Genomic DNA, 26,944 nt, shown 5'->3' with positions numbered 1-26,944 from the left:
CTGTTATGGCTGATACATTGTGTCAACTTGGGCAGTCTGGAGGTTTGGCTAAGTGACTCAGCAGTTCTGCATCCTGGGGTGAAAAGGACATGCCCTTCCTGCTCTAGGATGTTGTTCATTATGTCAGTGTGGGAAGTTCAGAAGGTTAACTGTGTGACTCAGCAGGGAGCCAGGGTGCTTACTTTGCGTTCATCCTGAGCCTGTGCAAGAGGAGGGCGTGGAGATTATGTGAGTGCTGCACGGCCCCTGAGTAGTGGTGGCCTGCTTACGGTATAAGGGAGGGGAAGAGGCTTGCTCACCCTGCCATTCCTCCTTTTTGCTTTTGTTACTTTGCTATCTTTCACTGCCATGAACGTTTGCCCTCTGCCATGTGCCACTCTGCCTCAGAGCCGAGCAAATATGGACTGAAACCTCCACAAACTGTGAGCTAAATAAACCTTTCCTTCCTTCATTTTGGGTGTTGGGTATATTGTCTCAGCAATGAGAGAAAAGTAACCAAGACACCGCCCTGAGTCAGGCTCTGAATGTCACAGCGCTTCTGTGGTGCAGCTGAGCAGCGTTCAAGGCCGCTTTCCTTTAAGCTCTCCTTTCTTTCCGAGTCCCGTGGGTGCCTTCATCACTGGGACAAGGATTCTGCAGTTACAAACATCAAAGTCTGGTCTGAAAAGAACTTTCTCCTCCCCTCTTTGTCTCCAGTTTAGTCTTTTACTGTGGAATAATTTTTACGACATAAGATTATTTTGTATAGTAGTGATCATCTGATGTTAGGTTCCTTTGGCAAAATATTTAATTACAAAAATGTCAGAAAAGGGTCCACTTGTCTAAAATATGACTGGTAGAGTCAGGAAAGGAATTTCACATGTGGCCAAAAACACGAAATGAGGTGGCACTGTTCCCCTCTCCCAGCACTGGGATCTCTGCATGCTCTGTCCCAGCATGTTGTCTCAGCACCCTTCCGGGCTCAGTCCTTTCTCCTGGTCCCTGCTCCCCCCACACAACCGAGCAGCACCTCTGCCACTCAACCACTCTGAATGGGCCAAGTCCCTTGTTTCCTCGGCATTCTCTTGACGTTGGGCTCCCCTGAGTCTTTTTTTTTTTCTGAAGGAAAGCGCACAGGGAGCGTGTGCGTGCGCAGGTGTGTGTGTGTGTGTGTGTGTGTGTGTGTGTGTGTGTGTGTGTGTCTGCTGGCAATGGGAATGTGGAGCAGGTAGGAGCTTGGCAGGTGACTGGAATGCCCTCAACGTTCCTCTCAACTTTCAAGTTTGCAAGCTTCTTTCAGACTCTAGCTCTTCTTCCTGGAGCCTCTGGTGATGGCGTCACCAGGGTCCCCCTTCTGCAACTGGATCACCAAGGGAAGCTGAGCCCGGCTGGGCCATGGAGGGTCAGGGCCTCACTTCAGCGGGGTCTCACTCAGAGAGTAAAACTCACTCGTCACAGAGATGTGGGAAGAGCCAATGTGCACGGGGGGGTGGGGGTGGGAGGAGAGGAATCAGATCTGGAATTGAAGTGTTTGTGTCTCCTTTACACTCCCGCCTTCTTCCTTCTTTTACTTTTCCCTTCTCTTCCTTCCTTCCCTTCTACCAAACAGAAGTAGAAGGCATTCTATCTGGGGGTATAACTGGGTTTATTGTTATCAAATAAAATATTTTAAATTAATTTCCATTGGGAAAAACTAGCCTGTCATGAAGTTGTTCCCTGCTTTTCCTCTAGGTTAAAACTATCCAAGAAATAATAAATGTTTAATTCAAATGATACGTACTGAGTGTCTATTCCATTCCAAACATAACGGCAAGGAATGAGCTTTTAATTTTTGTGCTTGTGAGGTGTTATGGTTTATGTCTGTGTGTCCCCTCCAAAACTTCATGCAACCACGGGGCAGGCTCTTAGAGTTTGATTATTATGGGTATGAGAGCTACACCCACCCTGGGGTGGATAGTTTGCGTATGTAAGGGAGAGGAAAAGGGTGCTTGAGGACATTCCTCTGCCATTCCGCCCTGGTGTGTGCTTGCAGCTTAGCTGTGTTCTGCCACCCTGAGCTAGCTCTCTGCCATGTGCCACTCTGCCTTATAATCTGCCAAGTACGGACTGAAACTTCCACAAACTGTAAGTGAAATAAACCTTTCCCTCCTTAATTTTGGGAGTCAGGTATTTTGTCCCAGCAGTGAGAAAAAAGTAACCAAGACATGAGGTTTATAATCTTACACTACTAATCTGATCACAAAAATCAGTATGCACAATCGACAGTAAGTGCCAGGATGGACTATGCGGAGTTCTGCAGCCATGCACTGGACAGTCTCAGGGTCAGGGGCAGTGATGATAGAGGGAGGCCAGTCCCAGACAAGGAGCCTGTAGGGTGAGAAGGGATGGCCTGGAGGATGTGGAGCTGGGCTGGTATAAGCCAGGCAAGCTCTGGGGGCAGCTTGTGACACCAGGCTGAGCCAAGAGGCAGAGCTTAATCAAAGGTTCTGGATCTCTATTTAAAAAAAGAAAGGTCACACCACTAAAACACTTCAAGGAGTGGGTGTACCATGGAGGGAGAGAGGGATAAAAGCAGCATTTTCTTGATGCAGCAGAAAGCATGAGAGAGAGCAAGAGAGAGAGAGAGAGAGAGAGAGAGAGAGAGAGAGAAACAGAGAGAGAAACAGAGGGAGAGAAAGAGAGACAGTAACAGCGGAAAAAGGGTGAGAGACAAACAGAGAGAAAGAGAGACAGAGACAGTGCAAGGGGAACTGGATGGAAAGCATTTATTCAATTAATTGAGGCAGGAAGAGGAAGGGAGGGAGAGAGGAAGGAAGGAAGGAAGGAAGGGAAGGAGGAGGGTTCTCATAATGCGACTGTTTGCGGGAATGAATGATAGAGAAGCCGCTTTCGAGGACGAGGCATGGTTTCTTCCGGGCTTCTGGTCGTGGGACTCCTGAGTGATTTCAAGCAGGGACACGTTCGGTCAGATGTGCACTTTAGGCATGTCCCAGGTGGCTGTGCGGAGGGTGTACTTGAAGGAGGGGCTCAGCAAGTTCCCCATGAAATCTGAGTCAGAGTTGTGAGGATCTGGATGAGGCATGACTGCGTCAAGTGCTCTAGCCGGCTACCATTCATCCCGCCGGCCAGCCCTGTGAGTAATGCGGAGTGTGTGGCTCCCTTTCACATGTGTGCAACAGCAGCTTTGAGCAGCACCTCCTAAGAAAGTGTTTGCACCACTCAAAGGCTGTACTCAATTAAGAAGGAGAGGTCCTTGAACTTCAGATAGAACAAAACATTAAATTAAAATTTCCAGCTCAACAAAATAAAACCTGTCTCCTAAACAAAGACTTTTTACCACGAGAAGCAGAAACACCATTTGAACATTTGGAGTCAGCATAAGTGGAGTAAAATATTACACAGGGAATGGAAAGAAAATTGATCAGTTTTGCTAATAATCATTGTCTGGGGCTCAGGTATATTTTTTCTTCTTTTCAAGTGCTCAGCTGGTAGTAACCAGTTCATCAGTCTTTACCTTTCTTCACGTCCCTCTTTAGTACATAGCCAATGGTTCTTCAATTGAAAATCAACTTTGCCCAGACCCTGCAGTCTCTCACACATTTTTTTTTTTTTTTTGTCTAATCTGTCTGGTAAGTCTCACAGAAGTTAAAATCTAACATGTCCTTTTGCTGGTCTTAAGTTTCCAGGCTGGGGAAATTACAGAAGACAGAAAGGCATACTGATGTCACTGTTCATTGTCCAAAAGCCCAAACAACCCCTGGAGGTTCATGACGTCTCTCTCTTCCTGTGTACTCCAGGACTACTCTGAATCCCCCGTACTCTCTTCAAATGTTTAACCTTGTTAGCTTGTACCTCATGCTAAGCAGATGCCTCCACACCTTTCCTGAGAAATTTACAAACATTTGAAGGGATCTCTTTTAACCTCTCCATATGAAACTTAAAATTTGCCTACACCCACACTAAACACCTCCTTTTCTTTTTGATTTCATTACTTGAGTTGCACATTGACAAATGGAGGTGCAGACATAAATTTATGCCTGGGCTGGAAATCTTAATAAACTCAAGGTGTCAAAGATGATATTTTGAATATTTATTAGTAAGGCTGAGACAACAGCCTTTATACAGCACAATTTATATAAGTTATCAAGATACATCTTGTATACAATCACAAAACCAAGACATATTTTTACATAGAGTAAAACCCAAGACAGATTTACAAGCAATTTTATACAAGTCTCATATATTTCCAGATCAATTTATATCCAAGAATTTGCATTTGTTCATTAGGTTTTCCAGAAGGATTTAGGGAAAAAAGAAAAAAAAAAAAAAGAAAAAACACACTAGCGAATCACCAACATGGCATGCAACATATAGTCAGAAACAAGACATATCTCCAAGTACTGTATTTTTATTTTGAAATCAATTTTATTAGGTTTTCAATTTTTTTGAGACAAGAATCTTTTATTTAACATCAGATGTGTTGTTAGGACGTTAGTACACACAGTAGAGGGTGTACTGATCAGTAGAGGGTGCACTTAAGCACGTCACTTAAATATAGACACAGTCAAAGAAGAATCGTATTCACATGCTAGATGCCAAATGAAATGAGTATTTCAACTTTGCCTATTTTACCAAGTGTATCATTATATACAGCGTAACGAGTTAAGAAAACCCTCACTTAATCTACCTACCAGGGAAGGAACTTGATTAATTGAGTTGGGTTTAACGGGAATCCTTAATCATAAGAAGGTGGGACATACAGAAAACATCAATGTGTTGCATTCCATGAAGGTATCTTATTCATTCACCATATAGGCAAGTAATTATTTAAAAAGCTGTTCATAACCAGTCACTGAGCTTTCTTTTACTTTCATTTCAAACTCAAATAGAGGGAAAATCACTTCTGTCACACACAAAGATATAAACACTTATAGCTGTAGTTGGCTGATTTTGGAATATTTGACATTATAGCAATGAAAATAAGTTTTTAAAAATATTGTTAGTTATGATTTAACTAATAAAGTAAAAAAATATTATCAACATCTTTATGATATCTTAATGAAATGAAGCATTGATCAAATAATTTCTAATAAACTGGGCACAATATAATAATATATAATTTATTTTACTTCACATCACTGACCACTGTTAGTGTCACTATAGATACCACCACGATCGTCCTAACCGTTCCTATAATAAAAGTCATTATCAGCTGGTTACCAGCTATAATATTCCCACAAGATGACTATTTAAATGTGTGCAATCCACAAAATAAATCTCACCGGTATGCTGAAAATATGCATTTACTTAGTATGATTTATTAAAATATGGACAATATTAAGGAGCAAAGACAAGTGCTCCCCTTCATCTTGGATACTGTTCTCTTAAACTGCAATGGCAAATAAACAATTCAGTGTCTCAATAATTTCCTTAATATTAAGTAAAAACAGGGAAAACACCTCTGTCTTGATGTTGTGGTCATATGTGTCTATAATGATGAGTCTGTCATCTCCTTTCTTTTGTAAAAATTCACTCTGTGCTTTTTCTTCTACAGCTGAAAGTTTCCTTACACCAAATTTTAAAGCAACAAGGAGACTCAGTCTTTGATAACACAAGGAATCTTTGAGAAAACTCAGATGCTTTTAAAGGTGCAGTAATTGGACTAATCACACATTAACTAGAGATTATAAACTGTCCCCATTAGGATAAAAAAAGGTAATCCCATTAAAACAAAATAAAATAAAAAGTGGAAAATCATGTGCTGTGATATATACAAAAAAGTAAAAAACACCAAGAGCCCTGTTTGCAATTAAAAAAAGAAACAGTTTTGTTGTAAGAAGGGTAATCAACACCATGCAGAGGAGATGCATGCACTTAAGGACCGGTGTTGCATAGAACAATTCCAGTACAGCCCAGGAGCTTGGCCGGCTGCTAGCTGGCACACTCCGGACCTCACACACTCCCTGCAGGGGTTGCTGGTGCGCGAAAGAAGCCCTGTGGCGGCGTCTCTTCTGGTTGACCCAGCCCACCACTGTCCTTCGAACCAAGGGGCACCCGCAAGGGCAAGGCTCCTACTCCCTCGCGGTCAGTAGCTAGGTAGGGATAATTCTGGATTGCAGTCCCCCGACTAGGTTATTCTGAGGGAAGCTGCGGCTGCACCGCGGTGAGCCATTGACCATCAGCTCTCACCCTGCGGATGAAGCCTGAAGAGCGCCAGGGCTCACCTGTGAGGCAGAGAGCCAAGCTCTCCATGCCAGAGGGAGGGCATTAGGTCTCCTCCTCCCCCGTTATGACTGATGATTTAGGCTTCCTCAAGGGCTAACTGCTCCTGGAAATATCCATCAGCAGATCTAGTAATCTCTAAAAAGAAAATCCTAGCGATGTCCTATTTTAGGTGCTTCTCCTCCCCCGCGCCCAGCGCGCTGCACACCAGTAACGCGATATCCGTGAAGGGTGAGCCGTGGGAAGACCGGGACATGCTGGGTGCAGAGAGGTGAATTTTATTTCCTTAATGAACAGTAGCCTGGGGTATTTTAGAAATTCTTCAGTTTTAGTGTTTTACATCTCTCTCAAATTTATTTTTTCTCAATTGAGAAAATTCAATATACAACCAATATTTTAGAGTTGGCTCCTTTTAATGCCACTAAAACCTCACTTTGAATAAAGTAGCAGCTTTTAAATTCAAAATGCTGAGAAGCAATTTAGTTTATTTCGGGTAAGATATGAGCAAGGGATAAGATCAGTGTAACCCACTGCATTGAGCATAACAAAATTTGCACATCTTTTTCATTTAATTCATCTTTTTTTCCAGGTTAAATCAAAGTTCACATCTTAAACAAAAAGTGAAGTGTTTACTTTTCCTAGTTTACTATTTTTATCCATCCCAATGCTTGCCATTGGTTTGGAGGGTGATATTACATATAAAATTAGAATTAAAAAGTTACATAATAATTATACCTCACTTCTGTGTATAAAACTATATTTGGAAATGTGCTTTCATTTTTCATAGGTCTCTTGAGTTAATCATTCCAACATCCCATGAGGACAGTTAGGAATGTAATATTATTTTTATACTATGGATAAGAAAACTGGAAGAAAGTGAGTGTAAGTGACATGTACAGTGTCAGTAGCAGAATCAATAAAGAAGCCAGGATTTTAACGCCCACTGAGTGTGTTTCCCACAATTCCAGGTTACTTCTACTACCTGTGGTGGATGGGGAAGAGGATTCTTCATCTAAATGACATAGACATTTGTTGTTTCATTGTATATTATTAAAAGAGTTCAAAGTCTATTTTAATCTCAAATGTTGACATTGTACGTATTTTCCCCTTGAACATTGTGATACTGTCACAGTGGAGGGAGGGACAGAGTGCCAGAGAAAACTTGAGTCTGGCATCAGAGTTTTCATTATACAAGTAATGAGTGCAGGGCAAAAACATCATGGAAAAGCAGAAAATGACACCAATTTAATTTCACAAGATAAATATGATTTGTTTGCCAGAGAAAAGATTTTTCCTCTCTGACAATACATTACTCAAGAGAAAAGAAATATGCAGGATACACATTTATTTGCAAGTCCACAAAGAACAAGTGATCATGCTTCCTAGAACATACCAATCTAACCTAGGTCCTTTGGTGTGTAGATTGAAAATGCCTAGCTTAATGGACAGTTATGGAGACTCCGACATCTTCAACCAAATTTCCAGTATCAGGTGAGTCAACAGTCTTTATTCACCTGATGTGGTTTTATTTCTAGATAAATAATTTCATTTTTACCTAGTATTATCTTCACTCTATACTATTCAAAACTATACTGAAACAAATGTGCTTTTACCACATGGATTCCACAGTTGGTGTTGTGTACCCCACCATGTTAGACACGAGCGAACCTGCACAACGTGGGTTGCTAGCCACGACTTCTGCGCCGCCTGCCTCCTTGGCCCACGGACACTGTGGTCTTCCTCCAGTCCTGGGCGCACATCGAAGGTGCATCCTATGTTAGATCTCAAAAAGTAACTTGTCTGAGAACACAAGATGAAGAATTTTTCCACTGTTGAGAACTGAGATTTATTACATCAGTTCTTTCAGCCACACCTTCTTGCATGAAAGTTTCTTGCATGCTGCCTTTGAGATCACATTTGCCACTGTGCCTCATATCTGCTAGAAGATTCTCCTTTGCTGTAAGAAATCAAAATTCCCCTCCCACCTCTTCGCCACCAAGAAAACCCGAGGTCTCAGAGCTCTACTGCATTGGTTTGTTTTCAACCTCTGAACTTTTCCATTTGTGTCTCCTCCTGTGACCCACACAGTGAGTTCACCAGGTTGTTGGTGAACAATGGTGTTGTGCCTGTTGGTCTCCTTTCGAGCTCGCCTTGAGGATAGCTCAGTACAACAGCATCCAACCAGTCAGGATGGAGGTGACTCCCCCTGAGCACACGAAGTTCTTAGTGCGTCTGAGTGGGACTGACCAAGAGTTTATGCCAGTTGACAATTCTTTTTCTGAGATCCACTTTGTCAAGCCAGATACAGGCTTCACCAATCAAGGTCTTTTTCATAAATTTCCCTCCATTGGAGAAAAGCAGAATCTACAAAAAAAAAAAAAATCCACATTTTATATATATTTCTGTATGAACACACACATATGCACATATATATTTTTCAACTGTTTAACAGACCCAAAGAAATAGCACAGACAAGAGGGGACAGGTATGAGGTTTTTTTTTGTTGTTGTTTTTGTTTTGGCAAGAGAATAATCAAGATAGTCTCAAAAGATTTCCACAATATGAATTAATTAAGGCTAACATTTAAAACTTATTCCCTAAAGGAAAAGATACACGCTGAAGGATATGAGAACCCTAGATAAGAACTGTATAACCGGCTAATTCTAATTAGACGTATGCTGAAAATGATGGAAAGTTTCACAAAATAACTCTTCTAAATACATTTTTATTAGTTTATTAGATGCTGAATCAAGCAGAAAAATGATTTGAATGCTGAGTAAACAAATGAGACTTCATTCCCATTTAGTATTTGCTGATTTAACTATAGTATGCTCTTACAACACGATTCCTTCAGTCATGTATGGAAATAATGTTATTCTACAGATCTGAGAGTACAGAGATTTTCTTTCTCTTTAACTAAGTAGTTGAAAGAATTGTGGAGAATCTTGGATCAATCTGTTCATCCTTGATAACTTTCTGTATTTTTCTCCCTTCTATATTACTCTTCAGAAACTCATGCAGGTAATTCAATTGTTTTTGCCTCTCTAAATCTTCATTTTTCTTCAACATTAAACATATATTTCTGGATATGACATCTCTTCTGGTTTTGGGTGTGGAGATTTCAAGGGACCCTGAATTATCCCTTGAAACATTGTCTTAGCAAATGGATTTCAGGGATCTTCCTCGCCTTCTGGTTACTGAATCTCTGACACATTTGGGCACCCAACTTCAGAGATTATCCTGGGCTGATCCAGTTAACCACCTTGAAGGGTCTCTGCTCCGCAGGGCAAGTGTATTTGTCGTTAGCTCAAGGCTTGGTGTGCCAGCGCCACAGGTCTCTTCCTAGTCGTTCCTCTCTCCCCATCCACCTGCACTTCCCCGCCTCACCCTGGTTCTGTGTCTCCTGAGGACACAATGGGGGCAGAGAGCGGAGCACTGACAAGCAGGCCTTGCCTTAGAGGAGGCGAGGCGTGGAAGCCCAGGTCCTACGTACATAAATTGTTGCATGAGACGAACTGGGCTTGTAGCGCAACAAGGAAAGGAATGGATCTGTGAACCGTGTGCGAATTATACCTAAGATCCCAGGCAGTCCCCGGGTTTGTTCGATACACAGCGAGGCGATGGATGGAGAGAAGTGAGGAGGGAGTTTGATGGGAAGGAAATGGACGTGACCAGCGGTAGAAGTTGACCTGATATGCAGTGAGGTGAGTCGGTGCAGCTGGCGAATGGGGGGAGTGGAAAGGCATATAAGAAGCTGTGACTAAATCGACACAATTAAAGCTCACCTTGGAGGACTCTGAATGATTCCAGGTAGCGGGGATAACCCAGCCAGGGCTTTTACAAGCCCAGCCTGGCCGCAGTGTGAGGGAGTGAACGGAAGGGTCCCACAGAAATGACCACGTGGCCAGGAAACCCCGGACATGGGCAGAATAGTAAGGATGGGCCAGCGAGGGCAAGGACAGTGAGTGCAGGGGGCAGCACTGGCCACACAGAGCCGTGCAGACGAGGCAGCGGGGGCGGGGCGAGCAGAGGGCAGAGGGCCCCTGCGTGCATGCGCCTCGGAGAGTTTGTATTTTCTCTAATGCCTTAGGTGTATGATTAGCGCATAATGCTGAACGACTGAGTAGCGAATACACAAATGCAGTGTAAGTGAGAAACGTAAGGCAGTAACGATACAAGAGAGAGTTACCTGAAGAGAATGTCCCGCAGGACTGAGGCTGAATCTGAAAGTTTCGTTGAAGGAAGGCTCTCGATCATGTCTGCACACTCTTGTCTTTTTCTTGATAACCTTCTTTTGAGTAGAGATGTTCATCACATATATTTTCACATACAAATCTGAAAATAACATTGCAGCCCGTTAGGTTCCATCAACCTTATAATTTTTATTGCAATAGCTGCATGCTGGGAGTTCCTCTGTGGTTTATAGCAGCAGATTTCACATACAATTTATTTCAGACAACATGAATGATTAAACAGAGAACACTTTTCTTAGCAATTAAACTTTATTTCTTGCTTTTAATGAATGTCTCACTAATTAATGTGTTGAAAAATTTTTCTTAGCTAAAATATTTAAGAAAAAAAGATTTTATCCATATTGTAGAAATTAACTCTTTATATATTTCTGATGTATTTGCTGTACAGACTAAATGTTAGTCTATGTTTCACATAATATTTAAGACACCTCTGTAATGTTTGATACACTGTGTCAGCTTAAGAATTGAGAAGTGTACAAGGTTAATTAAGTGATTTAGCAGGGGCCAGGGTGCTCACTTTGTAAACATCCTGAGCCTGTGCAAGAGGAGGGCACTGAGATGGTGTAGGTGTGTGCAGGTAACCGGCATACAAAATGTGGGAGAAAAAGAGGCTTGCTCTTTCCCCTTTTTGCTCTAGTTGCTTTTGCTGTCTTCTGCTGCCTTGAACTGTTGCCCTGTGCCCTGCCAACCTGCCGTGGAGCCAGCTGATTACCAACTGAAACATCTATAAACTGTGAGCTAAATAAACGTTTCCTTCCTTAATTTTGGGTGTCAGGTAGTTTTTTTTTTTTTTTTAGCAACAAGAGAATAACAACCAAGACAGCCCCCTTAATAAATTCCTAGATGACTTATATTTATTTTTATCATAAAGTTAGATACCTGGTAAGTGGTCAGGAGACTTAAATTTGTAGGTAATGTTTCTGCATTGGAGAATTTCAACTATTAGTTGTTCACCATCTGTCTTCATTTCTTTTTTCAGTGCAATCTTGATTTCTCCCATTACCTGAGTTTTAACTGAAAGAATTTAATGAAAATGTTGAGAAATTTTAATTTTGTTATTAAATGCTTACTTCAATCATCCATGCATGCTTTCATTCACTGAAGATTTATCAAGTGGTTAGCCTCTAATTGCACTGCACACACAGATAAGTCAAGCACAGCCCAAGAATAACCTCGTGGGGAGAGGGGTGATTTCACAGATACAGCAAAGTCTATTCAATACAATGACAGGCTAGTAACAAAGGAGGTGGAAGATGTGTCTCTCAACTGTAGAATTTTAGACCAAAAGAACTAATCGATGAGACCACAGGAAGGACATACAGAAAAGTAATAAAATTCTAGCATAATTCAGAGTAAATAACAGTGTCATGTGAAACACAGAAAGTTGTTTGCCAGTAATTGCTCATCACTAGGCTTGCTCCAGAACACTTAGCAACACAGCAAATACCCTTGTGTATTACTTTTCTCCTTTTCTGTTTTCCTTTGTAAAGGAAATAACTAGCAAGAATACTCAGTAAGAGAATTGCACAAGGAAGAGTATGATGAGCGATGCAAAGTGAACTCAAAGCATTCCTCTGCTGTGTTTTCTCCTGAGTTTTCTGGTGCTGAGGAAGGTACTTATTCCAGGTCAAGCCCATTATTAATTCACCTGCTCCTCAATCACCGTTCATCCAAGGAACTGTTCACTAACACATACTTTATTTCTCGTCTGACCCTGTGCTCAGCTCTGTGTTTCAGAGAACGAGCACGCTGGTGGCCAACACAGCACACTCCTTGGTGTCATGGTTTTCCCTCTATTGGGAAGAAGTAGATTTCTGTCCATAAATACACGATCAGAAAGAGAGAAAACGTTCTGAAGTACAAGAGCGCTGTTTCAAGAGACCATAACCAAGGAGCCCTGGCCTGGGAAGTGCTGCATGAGCTGAAACCAGGAGGATGAGGAGGACTTAACAGGGTCAGATGGTGGGGAAGATGCTCTTCCAACAGAAGGAGCAGTGCGCTCACAAATGAGAACTTCATCTGGGAACTGAGGTGCCTGTGATTTCACAGTAGTACTCACTGAAGCCATGTTAACAATGTGGTTTTTACTTTTAGAACACACGACTTTATTGACAATCTCTAAACACAGCTGTTAATAATTCTCAAACATTTTGGTCTCAGGAGTTCTTCACACTCTTAAAGAAATGGAATGTCTTCCCAGCACTTGTCTGTGGATTATAGCTATCAATGTTAGAAATTAAAAGTTTATAATTTTTAATTCAATGAGAAATTGGATAGTCAAAAAATTTATTACCTTAGTTAAAATTAAAATATTATACACATAAATGTTTTAATGAAAAAAAGTATATATTTAAACAAAAAAATGAGGAGTGCAGCACTTCCTAAACGCTTGGCTTAGCAGAGGACAGATGGATCCTCACACTTGTTTCCACATTAAAGCTACTGCAATATGTTATCTTAGCGGAACTGCATAAAATTCATCTCACATCGACATATAGTTGGAAAAGAGAGGAGTCTCTTTCTGTCCTCTCCAGACCACTGTGGATACTCTGTGGTGCTGTACCAATACTTGACACATGGTAGTTTTTTAGAAGATTGTGGTAATGAGGCATCTCAAACCAAGTCAATGAGCTTTTGCTGATATTTTAAAAATCCCTGAGTCTACCCTACACTTTGAGTGGATCTTTTAACTCTTCCTGAGTTGATAGTAAATATATTCTTACATAAATACATTATGTGTTGAAAAGATCTAAAAGGTAGGAAAAAACAATTTGGTGCATACAATAGACATTAAACAATTATTTTCTCATATTTTCTGATGTAGCTTGTGTGGAAAACAAATTTTATTTAGCATTTTAGATTGGGTCATTAAAACTAGCTTTATGCCATCTTTTAGAAACAATGCCAAATGTTTCCAGTGAAAAATACAGAGATTGGTATACACTTCCAATGTGTGGGATCCACAGACACACAGCAGTTGAAACCTTGTTATCAGATAAAGTACAGGTCAGTCAAAATGCAGAAAATAAGACAAGGAAAATCTTTGGGCAAACCAAACAAATTCAGAAATCATAATAAAGCCATTATGAATACCTATGCACCACTGATACAAGGTTAAAGCTACAGAATAAGGAGTAGGAGGAAATATAAGGAAGAATGAAAAGCATAATAATATTAATTCAATGTTAGTGGGACAAGCCAGGCCATGTGGACTAAAATAAGCACGCCATCATGACACCACAATCAATGAAGTTGATCTCCCAGATGCATATCGAGCACTACACCTGGATGGTGGAGGATACATCTCTTTTCTCAATCAATGCAGCATAATCACAGAAATGATCACATATTATATGACAAGGAAAACATCAGTAAGTTCTATGAAAAGGAGATATTATAACAATTAACTGATGACACACACAAAAACAACTCAGATGAATAATGAAACTATGAGAAAATACTGAGAAGTTCTGAAAAATAATGATGACTAAAACCGTACACTTCAGAATCTAGGAAATTTAAAGTGAGAACCACAAGAAAATTCGTACCTAGAACTCTAATTTTGAGACAGAGGTGTTGTTTCTGTTTCTTTTTTTGTTTGTTTGTTTGTTTTTTGTCTTTTTGAGACAGGGTCTTGCGATGCAGTTGAGGCTGGCCTTGAGCTCACTTTGTAGGCCAGGCTGGCCTCGAACTCACAGCAATCCTCCTACCTCAGCCTCCCGAGTGCTGGGATTATAGGTGTGTGCTGCCACACCTGGTTTAAAACTCTAATTTCACTCGGAATGAAGAACTGAAGAAAATATGAGTTCACTAATGCTGCTTCAGTGAAAAGTTTTTTAAAAATAATTTAAGTTCCAACTCCAAATTGAGGCAAAGAAAAAAACAAGGTGTGAAAGAAGGTATGAGGAAAAGATGAAGATAATACACTAATAGGCAGAGAATCTTTTGAAAGTAGGTAAATTAATAAAGAAAATTCTGGTGCTTTGAAAAAAACCAACAAATTAGAAAAACCCCTAGTGAATTTAATCAGTGACATGTGGCCTCTTAACTACTATGACAGCGCATCTCCTTCAGGGATTTGGTGCCGGCGAATACATTCCAGCGCAGAACTCTAATGCTTGTCAGCTCATATTTGCTTACATGCTCTTGACGGACAGGAGCCTGCAAGTCCCAAATATATTTACTTGGACTTGTGAGTGAGAACCCAGCTCCAGTCACTTCATCATTGTAAATAAATATTGCCACACTCATTCCAATCTGCACGTTCCGTTTTCAAGGATTCTTTCCAGAAAACAGAGCCTCAAAAGTAAACAATGAGGAATTGGACCTATCTTAGGATCTCCCTTCTTCACCCTCTAGAGACAGTATGAGGAACGACAGCAAAATAGAAGTTCAGGGAAATGTTAACCAGCAGCAACCCGACAAGGGATGAGCTACAGTTTCCTGCTAGAAATTGTAAAAACTCGGGTCAAGGAATGGAAAGACAAGATGCCAGTAGGCACAGCTTAGTGGCATTCTCAACTGTACAGGGAGGTATCCCAGTAAAAGCCAGCAAGCTGACAAAATCTACAGAATCACCACCAACCTCCTCATCACTGACAAATGGGCAGGTCAAACCTGACAAATGGGCAGGTCAAAGCTTAGGAGGAGTCAAGCTAAACTTCTGTGACCGGGAGTCTCCACTCAACACAGCGATGGCCTCAGGGTCTCAGCAGAATGAGAAAGAAACAGCCAGGACTCCCCATTCCCAGAGCTCCGAGATGAAGCAGGAGTCAGCACAGAACATCGAAGACACACTTGCACTTTCTGGAGCGAATGCTGGCCAAGAATATTTGACCAAGTCTCACGGTGGACCAAAGCCTGCTCAACTAAGTTGGCAAACCTGTAGACAGTTCTATGTCTTCCCTCCACACCAGGGAAACGTAGGTGGAGTTATGCTCTCATCTCTCCAGCCATCTCTGGGATGGGGGGAAAAGGGCTCCTCACTGAAAGGGAGGAAGGCAAGGAAAAGTCATTCACAGCGTGGGGAGCTGATGGAAATGGTGGACGGAGCTGGTCACCCCCGTGAGCATGACAACATTCTCTTCCAGGAGAAATTCACTGTTTTAGGTTATTTTTTTCCTTTACAGGCCTAAAGCATCAATACAGCAACCATGAGAAACTTGTTATTTCCCACCTTCTCACTTGGGGAGAAAGGCGGGTTCAAGCCTGCTAATTAAATTTCTCAAGTCATCACACCGCCATTTCTTTCTTGGAAGCTGAAGTTCACATGCTTCACAGAGTGACACTCGTGAAGATGTTTTACAAGTTTCAAAGATTTTTCCAGCTCACTCTTTAATATTTCCACTGAGGGAAGAAAAGAACAGGCACACTGGTGTTGCCCACAGCAGTTGCTTGTGGTGATGGTGGGCTACGGGATCAGTCCCTTCTGCTCTTTTGTAGGTTCTGATGGTTTTGTCCCTTGAAGCGGGAGCATAGATGGAGGAGAAAAGCTCGGTGTACACTCTCTCCATGGGGTGGGCAGCACCTCAGTGTCTGCTTCAGACTGTGAACTAAAAAAAATAGCGCCTGCACACAGGGTGAGGTGATGTTTCGGAATAAAGAGGAAATGACACAGGAAAAGTGCTTTGACCCATCTCCGGGTCTCTTGGTGTCCTGAAACCTATGCTTCTGTAGTTTTATTTAAAGAATTAGGCTAGAGTGAAAGTTTAGGAATGTTTTCATCACAAAAGATAATGACCGTATAAGGAGACAGATATGTTTCATTTCAAATACTGCACAATATATACTCCTATGGAAGTAGCACACGGCACTCCATGACATGTAGTTTTCATGTGTCAATTTCAATAAAAGGATAAAAATCTTACTCTAGAGAAGACATCTATCTTGCAATGTGGTGCAAACCTAGAACTCAGTAATAGGAATAAGGAAAGGAAGAAGAGATGGAAGAATAAGGTGACTTACTGAGATGACAAAATATCAGATAAAGTAAATGAAACAAATGAGGATTTCAAAGTTAAGCACATAAGTAAACTCATTTTAAAAGTACTAACAAATTAGAAACTTCAGGGAACAAAATTACATAAAAGAAAGGCCCATTACTAACAGAAAGGAAAGAAAGGCTTAAGGAAAAAAAGTTACATTAGAGCACAATGATAGATAAATAGAAGACAAAAATCTGATCTAATATAACTAGTTTATCAGAAAAAGTAATTCAAAAATAGAAAGCAACATCAATTTAATAATTTAAAAAGTCTTTCTCCAAAATAACAGAAAAGCAAATCTATGGATTAAAGAGCATCTCATATTCTGGGACATATTGTTGTCCACAGATTTATATACCCCAATTAATATAGATATAAAAATATTCTTAAAAGATCCTTGGAAAAAGAGTAAGTCCTCTGAAGTAGTACTCTGATGTACACTGATGTACAAAAAGCAAAAGAGAACAATGCACTGTCATTCTGAAATATTTAAGATATTATGGATATTTAGTAGGTTAAAGATTTTCAAGAGAATAAATCAAAAGAAAGAAAGGAAGAAGGGAAGGGGACAGGGAAAGAAAATTTGAAGATGAAATCCAGTCAGCCAATTACCTAATGGAAGAAAGTAGGAAAAATGGAAGAGAACTGATTTCCTTATGTTTTAAAGCAGATAATCAATAGAATTTGAATCAGAATTATCCCTTTCATATTTAATTTCTTAAGCAGTAAGATTTTTAATAAAGTAATATGGCTAAAACATTTATTGAAAATAACTCAATCCTTTATTTTTACTTTGATATGTCTCATCATTAAATTGAAAAACACAATATAATCATTCTTTGATAAAGAGCATGAATAATTTAATTCCATTTGAACAACGTTGGTCTCATTATCTCTTTAGCAAGAGTGTTTTGGCTAATGTAATTGTTGTCTTATATTTTAGATTTGTGTAATGCTTTAGTCTTTAGAATTTTATTAGTGTATGTTTGTAATACATGATGATTACATTCATTGAGGGAAGTTGGTGTATATGTAACCTATCCCATCAATATTTATTTTCTACAGACTTTTATGTACTTTCTGGTGCTTTGTTCTCATTAGACTATGCACTGGTCCTACCACTTTTTTTCACCAGAAAAGTTTACATAGAGTTTGAAAATATGGCTATGCCATAGCTATATGCCCATGTATATACACATACTTCTCTCACTATCTCTACTGAATTTATAGCTTAAGAAAACATTGTAGAACGTATTACAACAAACACAACACAATCATCTCACCTACAAAAATAAATATGGTACGTACATTTTACACACTACGTACATTTTAAATGAGAAAACAGTGATTTAAGTACTTCAGATGACATGCCTAATTGATAAATGTGGAGGCCCAAATTTTAGCCTCATTTTCTCATGGACATTTTGTGTGCTCTATGAGTAGGATTCTTAAAAAGATGCGCTTTTGAAAATATTTATTTTGAAAGATTTTTGTAACCATATTGGAACAAAACGGTTTTCAGAGGCAATTTTGCTGTGTCATTTTAACCATATATAGGACCTTGGAAAACAGAGAAGTCACAGGCAGCAGCATTTAAAATTAGTTAAATAATGGAAGACATCTTCCAGGAGTTATGGTCTACAAATATGTAGTAGGTTACCTATACAGATAATTTGGATTAAATAACAAAATCAACAATAACAACTTTATAAATGCACAGTTTCTATAAGAGCTTATATGAACTTGCTTAAACATGCATGTAGCTTAAAAGAAGTACATACTGATGGAGAAAATGTTTACTTTTTATAACATCATTGGAATCTATGGCACTTAACTGTACAATGTCATTCAGAGCTCTAAAACTCTATTGCAATCTCAGCAACCTTTTGCAATGCAAAGGACTCTTCAGAGGCAATATTTAAGTAACTGAAAATGAGTCAAAAGTGAAAAAAAGAGAAAGAAAGGGTAGTACTTTGTAAAGTGAAAATATAACAAGGGAAAAGGCACAGCATTGTGAATAAAATTCTCCATGCTTAGATTTTTGCATTTGGAAATTTTCATTTATAAGCACTAAATATAATGAACCTGGTCACTGGTACTAGCTAAAGAAGTGTGGATTAGTGTTATATAACATGTATATTTAGACTGACAGTCTCACACTTCATAATTTGTCACCTTAATTCCACTGCTCACTGCAAAGCTAAAAAAAGTGTAATGTAGAATTAAGATGTACTTACACACACACACACACACACACACACACACACACACACATGCACAAAGAATTCTGGCTTCTAGCACTGTAAGATGGCAGTGTAAGAAGTCATTAAATTTCTCTTGTTTGCATTTCCTATATGTATATTGACAACATGCAATAATGTTATTAAAATATTTCTGTCAGCTTTACAGGATAATAACATTTAGGGGCATTTTCTTATATTACGAAAAATATTGTTTGGTTCTGCACTTACACTAAATATATTATTTTCTAAATAATTTGATTTCCTTACTAAACTTTGCCATTATAAATTTTTATAAATATTGTAACAACTTCCAATATCCACTGCACTGACATATACTTGCTCTTGTACAACTTTACTGTCCTTCCATACTTGTCAGCTTTCCCGCTGTTGTGACAGAGTACCCAACATTCACATTTTGAGGGAGATGAGGTTTAGTTTGGCTCTCAGTTTTAGAGAGTTCAGCCCATGGTCAGCTGGCTCCAGGGCAGGAATACCACAGCGGGAGGGTGTGGTGGGGCAAAGCTGTTCAGTTCATCACATTCAGGGAGCAGAACATGAGGGAAGAGCCCCCTTGAGAGATATGTGCTGTAATGACCCACCTCCTCAAACTGGACTCTGCTCCCTAAGGGCACATTTGGCTTTGAAAATCAGTTCATTAGAGGGAGTCCCCATGATCCATTCACTTGCCAGGAATGTGCTAATCCACTACAGTTGACAATTAAGATCAACTGGTCCACCTTTTCCTTTATTGTTTCTGCTCTATCAGCTCATATATGTGTGATTGGTTTTCTTTTTTAAACACCAAGATTAAACTTAGCACAATGTCTGAAATGGTAATTACTCTAAAAACATTAATTTTACTTCTCAATATTGTTTAAACTTCTCAAATTGGAAAAAAATAATTGTGTGAAGTTTATGGGTAAAATATGACATTTTGATATATGTTTAAAATTTGTTATGATGGCATAAATCTAATTAACAAATCTCTCACTTCATGTATTTGTCAACATTCTTGATGAAATCAAAAATCAGTTCTAGAGTTAACTGATAAGTGACATGTAGTAAACATGCCTATACTTAATGAGACCAATTGCTCATCTACCAAGAATACACAGAAACAAAACAGGAAAATCATGTCTTGAAATATTCATATATTAATACATTTTAAATTTAAATTTATTTTAAAAAGAAAGAGACAGAGAGACAGAGAGAAAGAAAGATGATCCAGAATTCATTTTCTACTTTCCTAAACCACTGCAGAGAGAAGGAAAACTCATGATAATTTGTTCTCTTTACCAAGTGTTCTCTATAATTTCTCACCAGGTGTATTAATGCTATCTTCAGACACGGAGTCTATAGTAATTTTACTTTCTATAGTGAAATTATATCTCTATTTTCCAAAAGTTCAAATGCCTTTAGAAAGTGGAACTCAATAATTATATATAATTAACACTTACCTATTCTTTACAACATAGCCATAGATAGCAAGAAAAGGTACTTCATTTTAAAAATAAATCTGGTAATCTTATTTGTGCTAAATTTCATCTCCTGGATTTATCATCCTCTGAAGACTCTATTAAAGCCACTGACACGTTTTTACTTTCTCAGAAGCATGTTTCCTGGACCAAGTTTCTCACCTGTACTGCATAGTCTATGTGCAGGACAAAATCAAAGGAAGGAAGAACAGTATTTTTTGAAGGTTTATCCTAGTTATTTTCTATTTGAATAGTGAAGTAGGACGGAACTAATTTATTTAATTTAACAGTATCTCAGATTCTGTTCCAAATACTCTTAGGAAAGATGTCATGAGGTCAGTTCTGGATAAACTAGCTAGCAAATGCAATGAAAATAAAACATGTGGCTAGCTCTCTATCTGTATAGCCAAGAGATGACTATAAATGTTTGGTTCCAGCACTTTGTGCTAACACATACTAGAGTTAGAAAGAGAATTCCTAAGAAAGGATTTGTAAAGTGCTAAGAGACTTGATATAAATATTTTCTTCTCAGATTTGGTTTAAATAATAAAGGAATCTTGGCCCCAGCTCAGTGGGGTCCAGCAGAACCAAGGCTACTGGCAGGAGCGGTCCAGCAACAGTTTCCAGAGGGGCCCCACAAAGGCAGCAGGTAAAAATCAACATACTAAGGGGAAATTTATAGTATCTGAGTTCCTGATATCTTGGATTTTATTATATAATGATAGAGCTTGCTCCTATAGTTAAAGGTACCAAAGTAATAGTTGCCACAGGTGGTCAGTTGCTAGACTATGCTGGATATTATTGCTACTGCTAATTGTACTACTTTAGCTGGGAGGTCATATATTTTGTAATCAGTTTTCCTCCCTTATATGACAATACTGTAATTGCCTGGAGTAATAACCATGACCATAGTCCAGTACGAAAGAATGAAGCACAGAGCCAAATACATAGCAACCTCCCATCCTTAATAAACTGAGAAGGTAAGTTATTGGGATAGACACAAAGACCAAGAACCACTTATTCTTGGATGACATCTCTGAGGAATAGGCATTTCCTAGGGAAGCCATGATACTAGTGATAAAGCTATCTACCATAAGAAATATACAAACACCATCACAGAAAATAAAATAAAATAGAAAATGACAAGACATAGAAACAAAATGCAGCCCTGGACCTCTAGCCCATGCAGGACAAGTGCAGAACACAATGAGAAGATATTAGAAGCCACACACTAGAACTTTCTAAAATGATATCAACAGAAGTAAAAAACAAAAGGAGGTGGTTGTAGAAAAAAATAATCTTTCAGGTAAAAAAAGAAATGGTGATCAAAATGAGAGACATGAGTAATGCATGTAGAGTAGGCACAGATAAAAAAATAGAGGAACTTAGAGAAATGATGGAAACCATGAATGCCCAATATTGGAAAGAGCTGGAAGCCATGAAACAGAGCCAAATAGATATCCTCCAAGAGACTAAAAATTCTACTGAAAATATATGCAACAGAATGAATGAAGGTGAAGATAGAGTATCAGATTTAGAAGACAGGATTGTGGTTAGGAGCCACAAATAGAAAGATCTTAAAAATAGCAAGGAACCACAAAAATGAATCCAACAGCTGCAAGAGGAAGCAAAGAAGAACAACATAAGATTGATTGAAGTCAATAACAAAGCTGGAGGTAGCACAAATGCTATAAAAACCTCTTCACAGAAGTAAAGGCAGAAAACTTCCCAAACATCAATAAAGAATATGACTTGTAGATAAGTGAGGCATAGATAACTCCAAATAGCCATGACAAAATAAATCTATACTAGGGCATATAATAGTGAAGATTCCAGAAATTCAACACAAAAATAGCTTATTAAAAGCTATTAGAGAAAAGAAACAAATTACATATAAAGGAAAATCCCTTTGAATCACAGCAGATTTCTTAATATAAACCCTCAAGTCAAGAAGACCTTTGAGTGAAGCATTTCAAACCTTAAAAGAAAATAACCTCAAACCCAGATTGATGTACTTTGCAAAACTTTCTTCCAGAATTAATGGAGAAATAAAATACTACCATGAGAAAGAGCTGAAGAAATGCATGACCACCAAACCAGCTCTCCAAAAATGCTTTGAACAATATTCTATAAAGAGATAAGGAAGACCACAGTTCCAAGAACAGCAATAGAAAATGCAACCAAGCAGGGCAAGCAATTAAACAGAGAGGAAAGACAGGGTATGAACAACAGGAAAATAAAATGAAATGGGTAAGCCAATATATATTAGTAATAATCATCAATGCAAATGGTCTCAGTTCACCAATCAAAAGAAACAGACTGGCAGAATGGATCAAGAAACAAGAATCAACAATATGCTGTATACAAGAAACACATTTAATTCAAAATGAAATTCCTGGACTGAGAGTTAAAGGACAGGAAACAGTACTCTTTGTAACAGGAACCCAGAAAAAAGCAGGGGTAGCTATTCTATTTGCTGACAATGACTGCAAAGTCAAGCTGACTGATCAAAAGAGATAAAGAAGGTCACTACATACTTGTTAAGAGAAAACTCCAAGAAGAGATAATAATCATAAATTTGTATGCACCAAATACTGGTATATACAACTGCATAAAACAAATATTAATGAACATGAAAGATCAAATAAATACTAAAGCATAACAATATGTAAAACAATAACCATTGATAATTTCCTACCACTTCGTCTGTAATTTGGTAAGCCCCCCCTAGTATTATGTTATCCTTCTTTTACTCTTTACAATAAATAAATAAATACTAAAGCAATTATAATGGGGGACCTCAATACCCCACTGTCACAAGTTGACAGATAAACTAGACAAAAAATTCAACAAATATCAGAACTCAACCAAACCTATGAACAAATGGACTTAGTAGATGTCTGCAGAGTGTTCTACCCTACAACCTCAGAATATGTATTCTTCTCAGCTGCTTATGGAATGTTCTCTAAAACAGACCACATACTAGACCATAGAACATGCTTAAGCAAATGCAGAGGAATTGAAAGTATTCCATGTATATTATCTGACCATACTGCAAATGGAAATCAATGGCAAAAGAGACCACAAAAGATACTTCAACGCCTGGAAGTTAAGTAAAACCCTCCAAAACAAACAATGAGTCATAGATGAAATTAAGGAAGAAATTAGGCTATATCTACAATTAAATGATAATGTTGATACAACATATCAGATTTTATGGGACACAATGAAAGTGGTCCTGAGGGTAATTTATAGCAGTGAATTCTCACATTAGGAAAACAGAACAAGCTCGATGGAACATCCTAATGCTGAACCTCAAACTTCTATAAAAAGAAGAACAAATCAAATCTAAAGGCCATACAAAGGAGGAAATTATAAAGATAAGAACAAAAATTAATGCCATTCAGCCTAATGAAACAATACAAAAAAAAAATCAATAAATCAAAGAGTTGGTTCTTTGAAAGGCTAAATAAAATTGATAAATCATTAGCCAACCTTATCAAAAAAGAGGAAAGAAAAAACTCAAATTCATGCAATTAGGAATAAAAGGAGTGAAATCACAACAGATCCTGTGGAAATCCAGGAGATCATCAATGCCTACTTCTTATATACCTCAATAAAGAAGAAATGGACAGATTTATAGACACATATGAATTGCCAAAAGTGAAACAAGAAGATATAAACATTCTAAATTCCCTCTGCTGAATGTGATCATTACGTATGTCTAAACTGTACCAATAAGCTTTATAAAAAATAAAAATGAATAAAACAGAAATATTTATCCTGAAATATATTAAGAAATTTAACTGTCTAGTCTTTCATAGTATGCAATAATTACCAATACTCTTGTGAATTGTAAATACCAATTCAATAATTTAAAATAGCATGTACACATCTGTCATATAATCTATTTATTTCTTCAATCATGTGAAATAGAGTAGGTGGTTCACTTTCATGAAAGGAGGCACATTTTAGGTTGACTAATTTGGGAAAAGTCACAGAACCAGATTAGATACATCTAGCAAGATAGTCTAGGGCTATTACAAAACTGAGGTAGTCTGTGTATGTGTGATAACAGCTCTCTGCCAAGTTCCTGCTTATGCTCCTGTGTCTACTTGTTGGGGTAGATTTTGGAGGAGGTCAGCATGTGTACGTACATGTGTATTGAAGGGTACAGGTTTTGTTGTGGAAAGACAAGCTACAATCAAGTTAGAGAATGAAGGCTTACCACTTTTTCCAAAGACTTAATTAATGAACATGTCCTCCTGAGTTTGTCACATGTAGGCAGCTATGACTGACTTGAAGAGTAATGATAATGTATTCCACTTGTGGAAGAACTCTTGTGTTCTGAGCACATTTTGCATTTGTCAGTATCCTTTCCAGTGTAAGCACTGGACCTTACTTACCTTTGTCTTCTCAGCTCACAGAAAAATACACCTATTCTGAATTGGATGTTGAATCATGCATGTATCTGAACTATGCACTTGCATAATTAATCTTTACAATAAACCTCCAGGACAGCTATCATGTCTACCTAGGTCTAAAGAAGGTGATTTATCAGATCTCACTCAAAATTCCAGGCTCTTCCTATTCAGCTATGCTGAGGTTATTGACAAGAGGCATTTTGGAATTCTTTCCCAGCATATAGAAAATGGATGATTATTGGCCTGTTAATTTTTATTTTTATGTATGTGCATATCCCAGACTGTTAGTCAAAGGCATGATGGCACCTCAGTAAAATTTCACATCTAAGGGTTGGTTTGTTGAGGATCAAGGAAGAAGGCATTTTGTTATATTTTCACTAAATTTTTCTAAGGAGATGAGTTTGGTAAGCTTTCATTGAAACCTTTATTTGAATAACCCAGATTCAGAGATATATATCAAACAATAAGGCAAGCACTCAGCCTGGTAAGACTGAAGAGCTCCGTGAAAATGGGACAAGCTTGCATATTTGCTCTATATTCAGTTATATAAAGAAACGCTTTATTTCTGAGATGAGGCCAACAAGAACATAATTTTATGAGGAAAAATAGATTTTTCCAATTGATCTCCCTCAGTGGTTTTGACATTTTTGTCCTTTTGATGCACACTTTTCAGCATTTGTTTTATTGTGACTAAAAATAAACAGATTTCTTTGTAAAAATGTTTAATTGAAAGCTCACAATTACCTTGTGAGAGACAAGGACAGATATATTTTGGGAGAAGGAAAATACAAACCAAATGGCTATGAAATAGTTTGAGTTTTGAGGTAAGTCCCCAGGGCATGGCAAAACAGAGCACAGGGGTGAGGCTGCTGAGCAGACATAATGGGTCACTTTTCTCCCAAAGGAAGACAGGAGGAAGGCCAGGCCAGCTCCTGGGCCCACAGGGCCTGGGCTGTACCCTCACTGCGGTGCTGGCTCTCCGCCTTGAGTGGGCAGGACCCTGTGCAGGAGCAGTGTGTCTACTCAGCCTCTTACCACAGGGGGACAGTGACACCACCATATAATGCATTAGAAAACAAAAGCCACTCGACCCAGCTATTCCACTTGTGAGAATCTGAAAAAGTTAAAGGTATCATATTACAGTGATCCGTGCACACCCACGTTTACACCAGCACAACTCATAGTAGCGAAATTTTGAAAGCAGCCTATATGTCCGTCAACAGGTGAATGGATAAAGAAGGTGAGCTATTCACATAATGGAGTACTACTCAGCTGTAAAGCAGATGAATTTGAATCATGTGTAGAAAAATGGATGCACTGTGAGACCACAATGTTAAGTGAAATAAATCAGACGCACAGCTTAAATATCACATGGTTATTTTTATATTAAAAGCCCAAATTGTAAATAAAGAGCAAAATAAATGGTAGATAATAGGAAACAGGAGATAGATCTTTTACCAAGGCAAAAATAGATCTTTTGCTGCAGGGGATGGGGCAGGTCAGGAGGTAAAGTAGAGAAGTCAAAAGCGGACCTGGTAGTAAAACCTAGCCAGAGTTACACGGCTGATGGGGATCCTTGGACAAGTTTTACGCTAGAAACAGACATCAGCTTAGACAGCTGCTCTCAATTCGGATTTGAAGGACATTTTATCGCCAAATGCTTCCAATGCAGGTTAAGGGGGCAATGAGGAGACTCATTGTAAAGTGTAATGGAAACATAATTTGGGAAACAGTTCGAATGGAGGAAAAGGAGCAGACGTAAGACACAATTAAGAGGTAAAATACACAAGGATGTAGCAACCACCCAGCTGCAGAAATGAAATAGTGCCTGGAAGACCAACGTGACTGAACCTGGGGAAGGACATCCAGGAGGAGTGCGGTTTGCTGCTGCAGTTGTTTGCAGTGCCGGGGTCCAAATGTGGAAGTCCATACCCAGACCAAAGTGCAGTAGGTGGAGCTTACAGGTGAGATGCTAGAGTCTTCACCTCTCTCCTCAAGAAAATACACCCCAGGGACTGGGGATTTAGCTCAGCAGCAAAGCGCCTGCCTGGCAAGCGCAAGGTCGTGAGTTCGGTTCCCGGTACCAGAGAAAAAAAAAAAAAAAAGAAAATACACCCCAAAGCAAACCCTTATCAATTTTCCCACACAAGAAATTAGCATGTTTGGGATTAGATAACTTTTTTTGTACCAGGAATTGAACTCAGGACCTTGCACTTGCCAGGAAGGCACTGTGCTGCTGAGCTATATCCTTGGCCCTGAAATTCACATATTTGAAGTTTTAAGCATTTTACAATGTTATGTGGAAGCCAGTAAAGTACTATTCTTAATAAACTAAGCAATTGCACTTTTTCAAGTAACCAAATC

General features: G+C 38.8%; 1 protein-coding gene across 1 annotated transcript in view; it reads right to left on the bottom strand.

Moving 5' to 3' along the window:
• Positions 1–4,064: 4,064 nt before the first annotated feature.
• Pclo (piccolo presynaptic cytomatrix protein) overlaps positions 4,065–26,944 on the bottom strand; it is a gene marked incomplete at its 5' end in the record, with an annotated part of 335,712 nt that continues 312,832 nt past the window's right edge. The window contains 3 exon segments of the mRNA XM_013510507.1: positions 4,065–8,565; positions 10,391–10,536; positions 11,334–11,468. Of these exon segments, the coding sequence (XP_013365961.1) occupies positions 8,425–8,565; positions 10,391–10,536; positions 11,334–11,468 (422 nt within the window).

This window comes from Chinchilla lanigera, unplaced genomic scaffold (assembly GCF_000276665.1).
Source record: "Chinchilla lanigera isolate Chin_1 unplaced genomic scaffold, ChiLan1.0 scaffold00009, whole genome shotgun sequence".
Lineage (NCBI taxonomy): Eukaryota > Metazoa > Chordata > Mammalia > Rodentia > Chinchillidae > Chinchilla > Chinchilla lanigera.
This window is presented reverse-complemented; position numbering and strand designations above follow the sequence as displayed.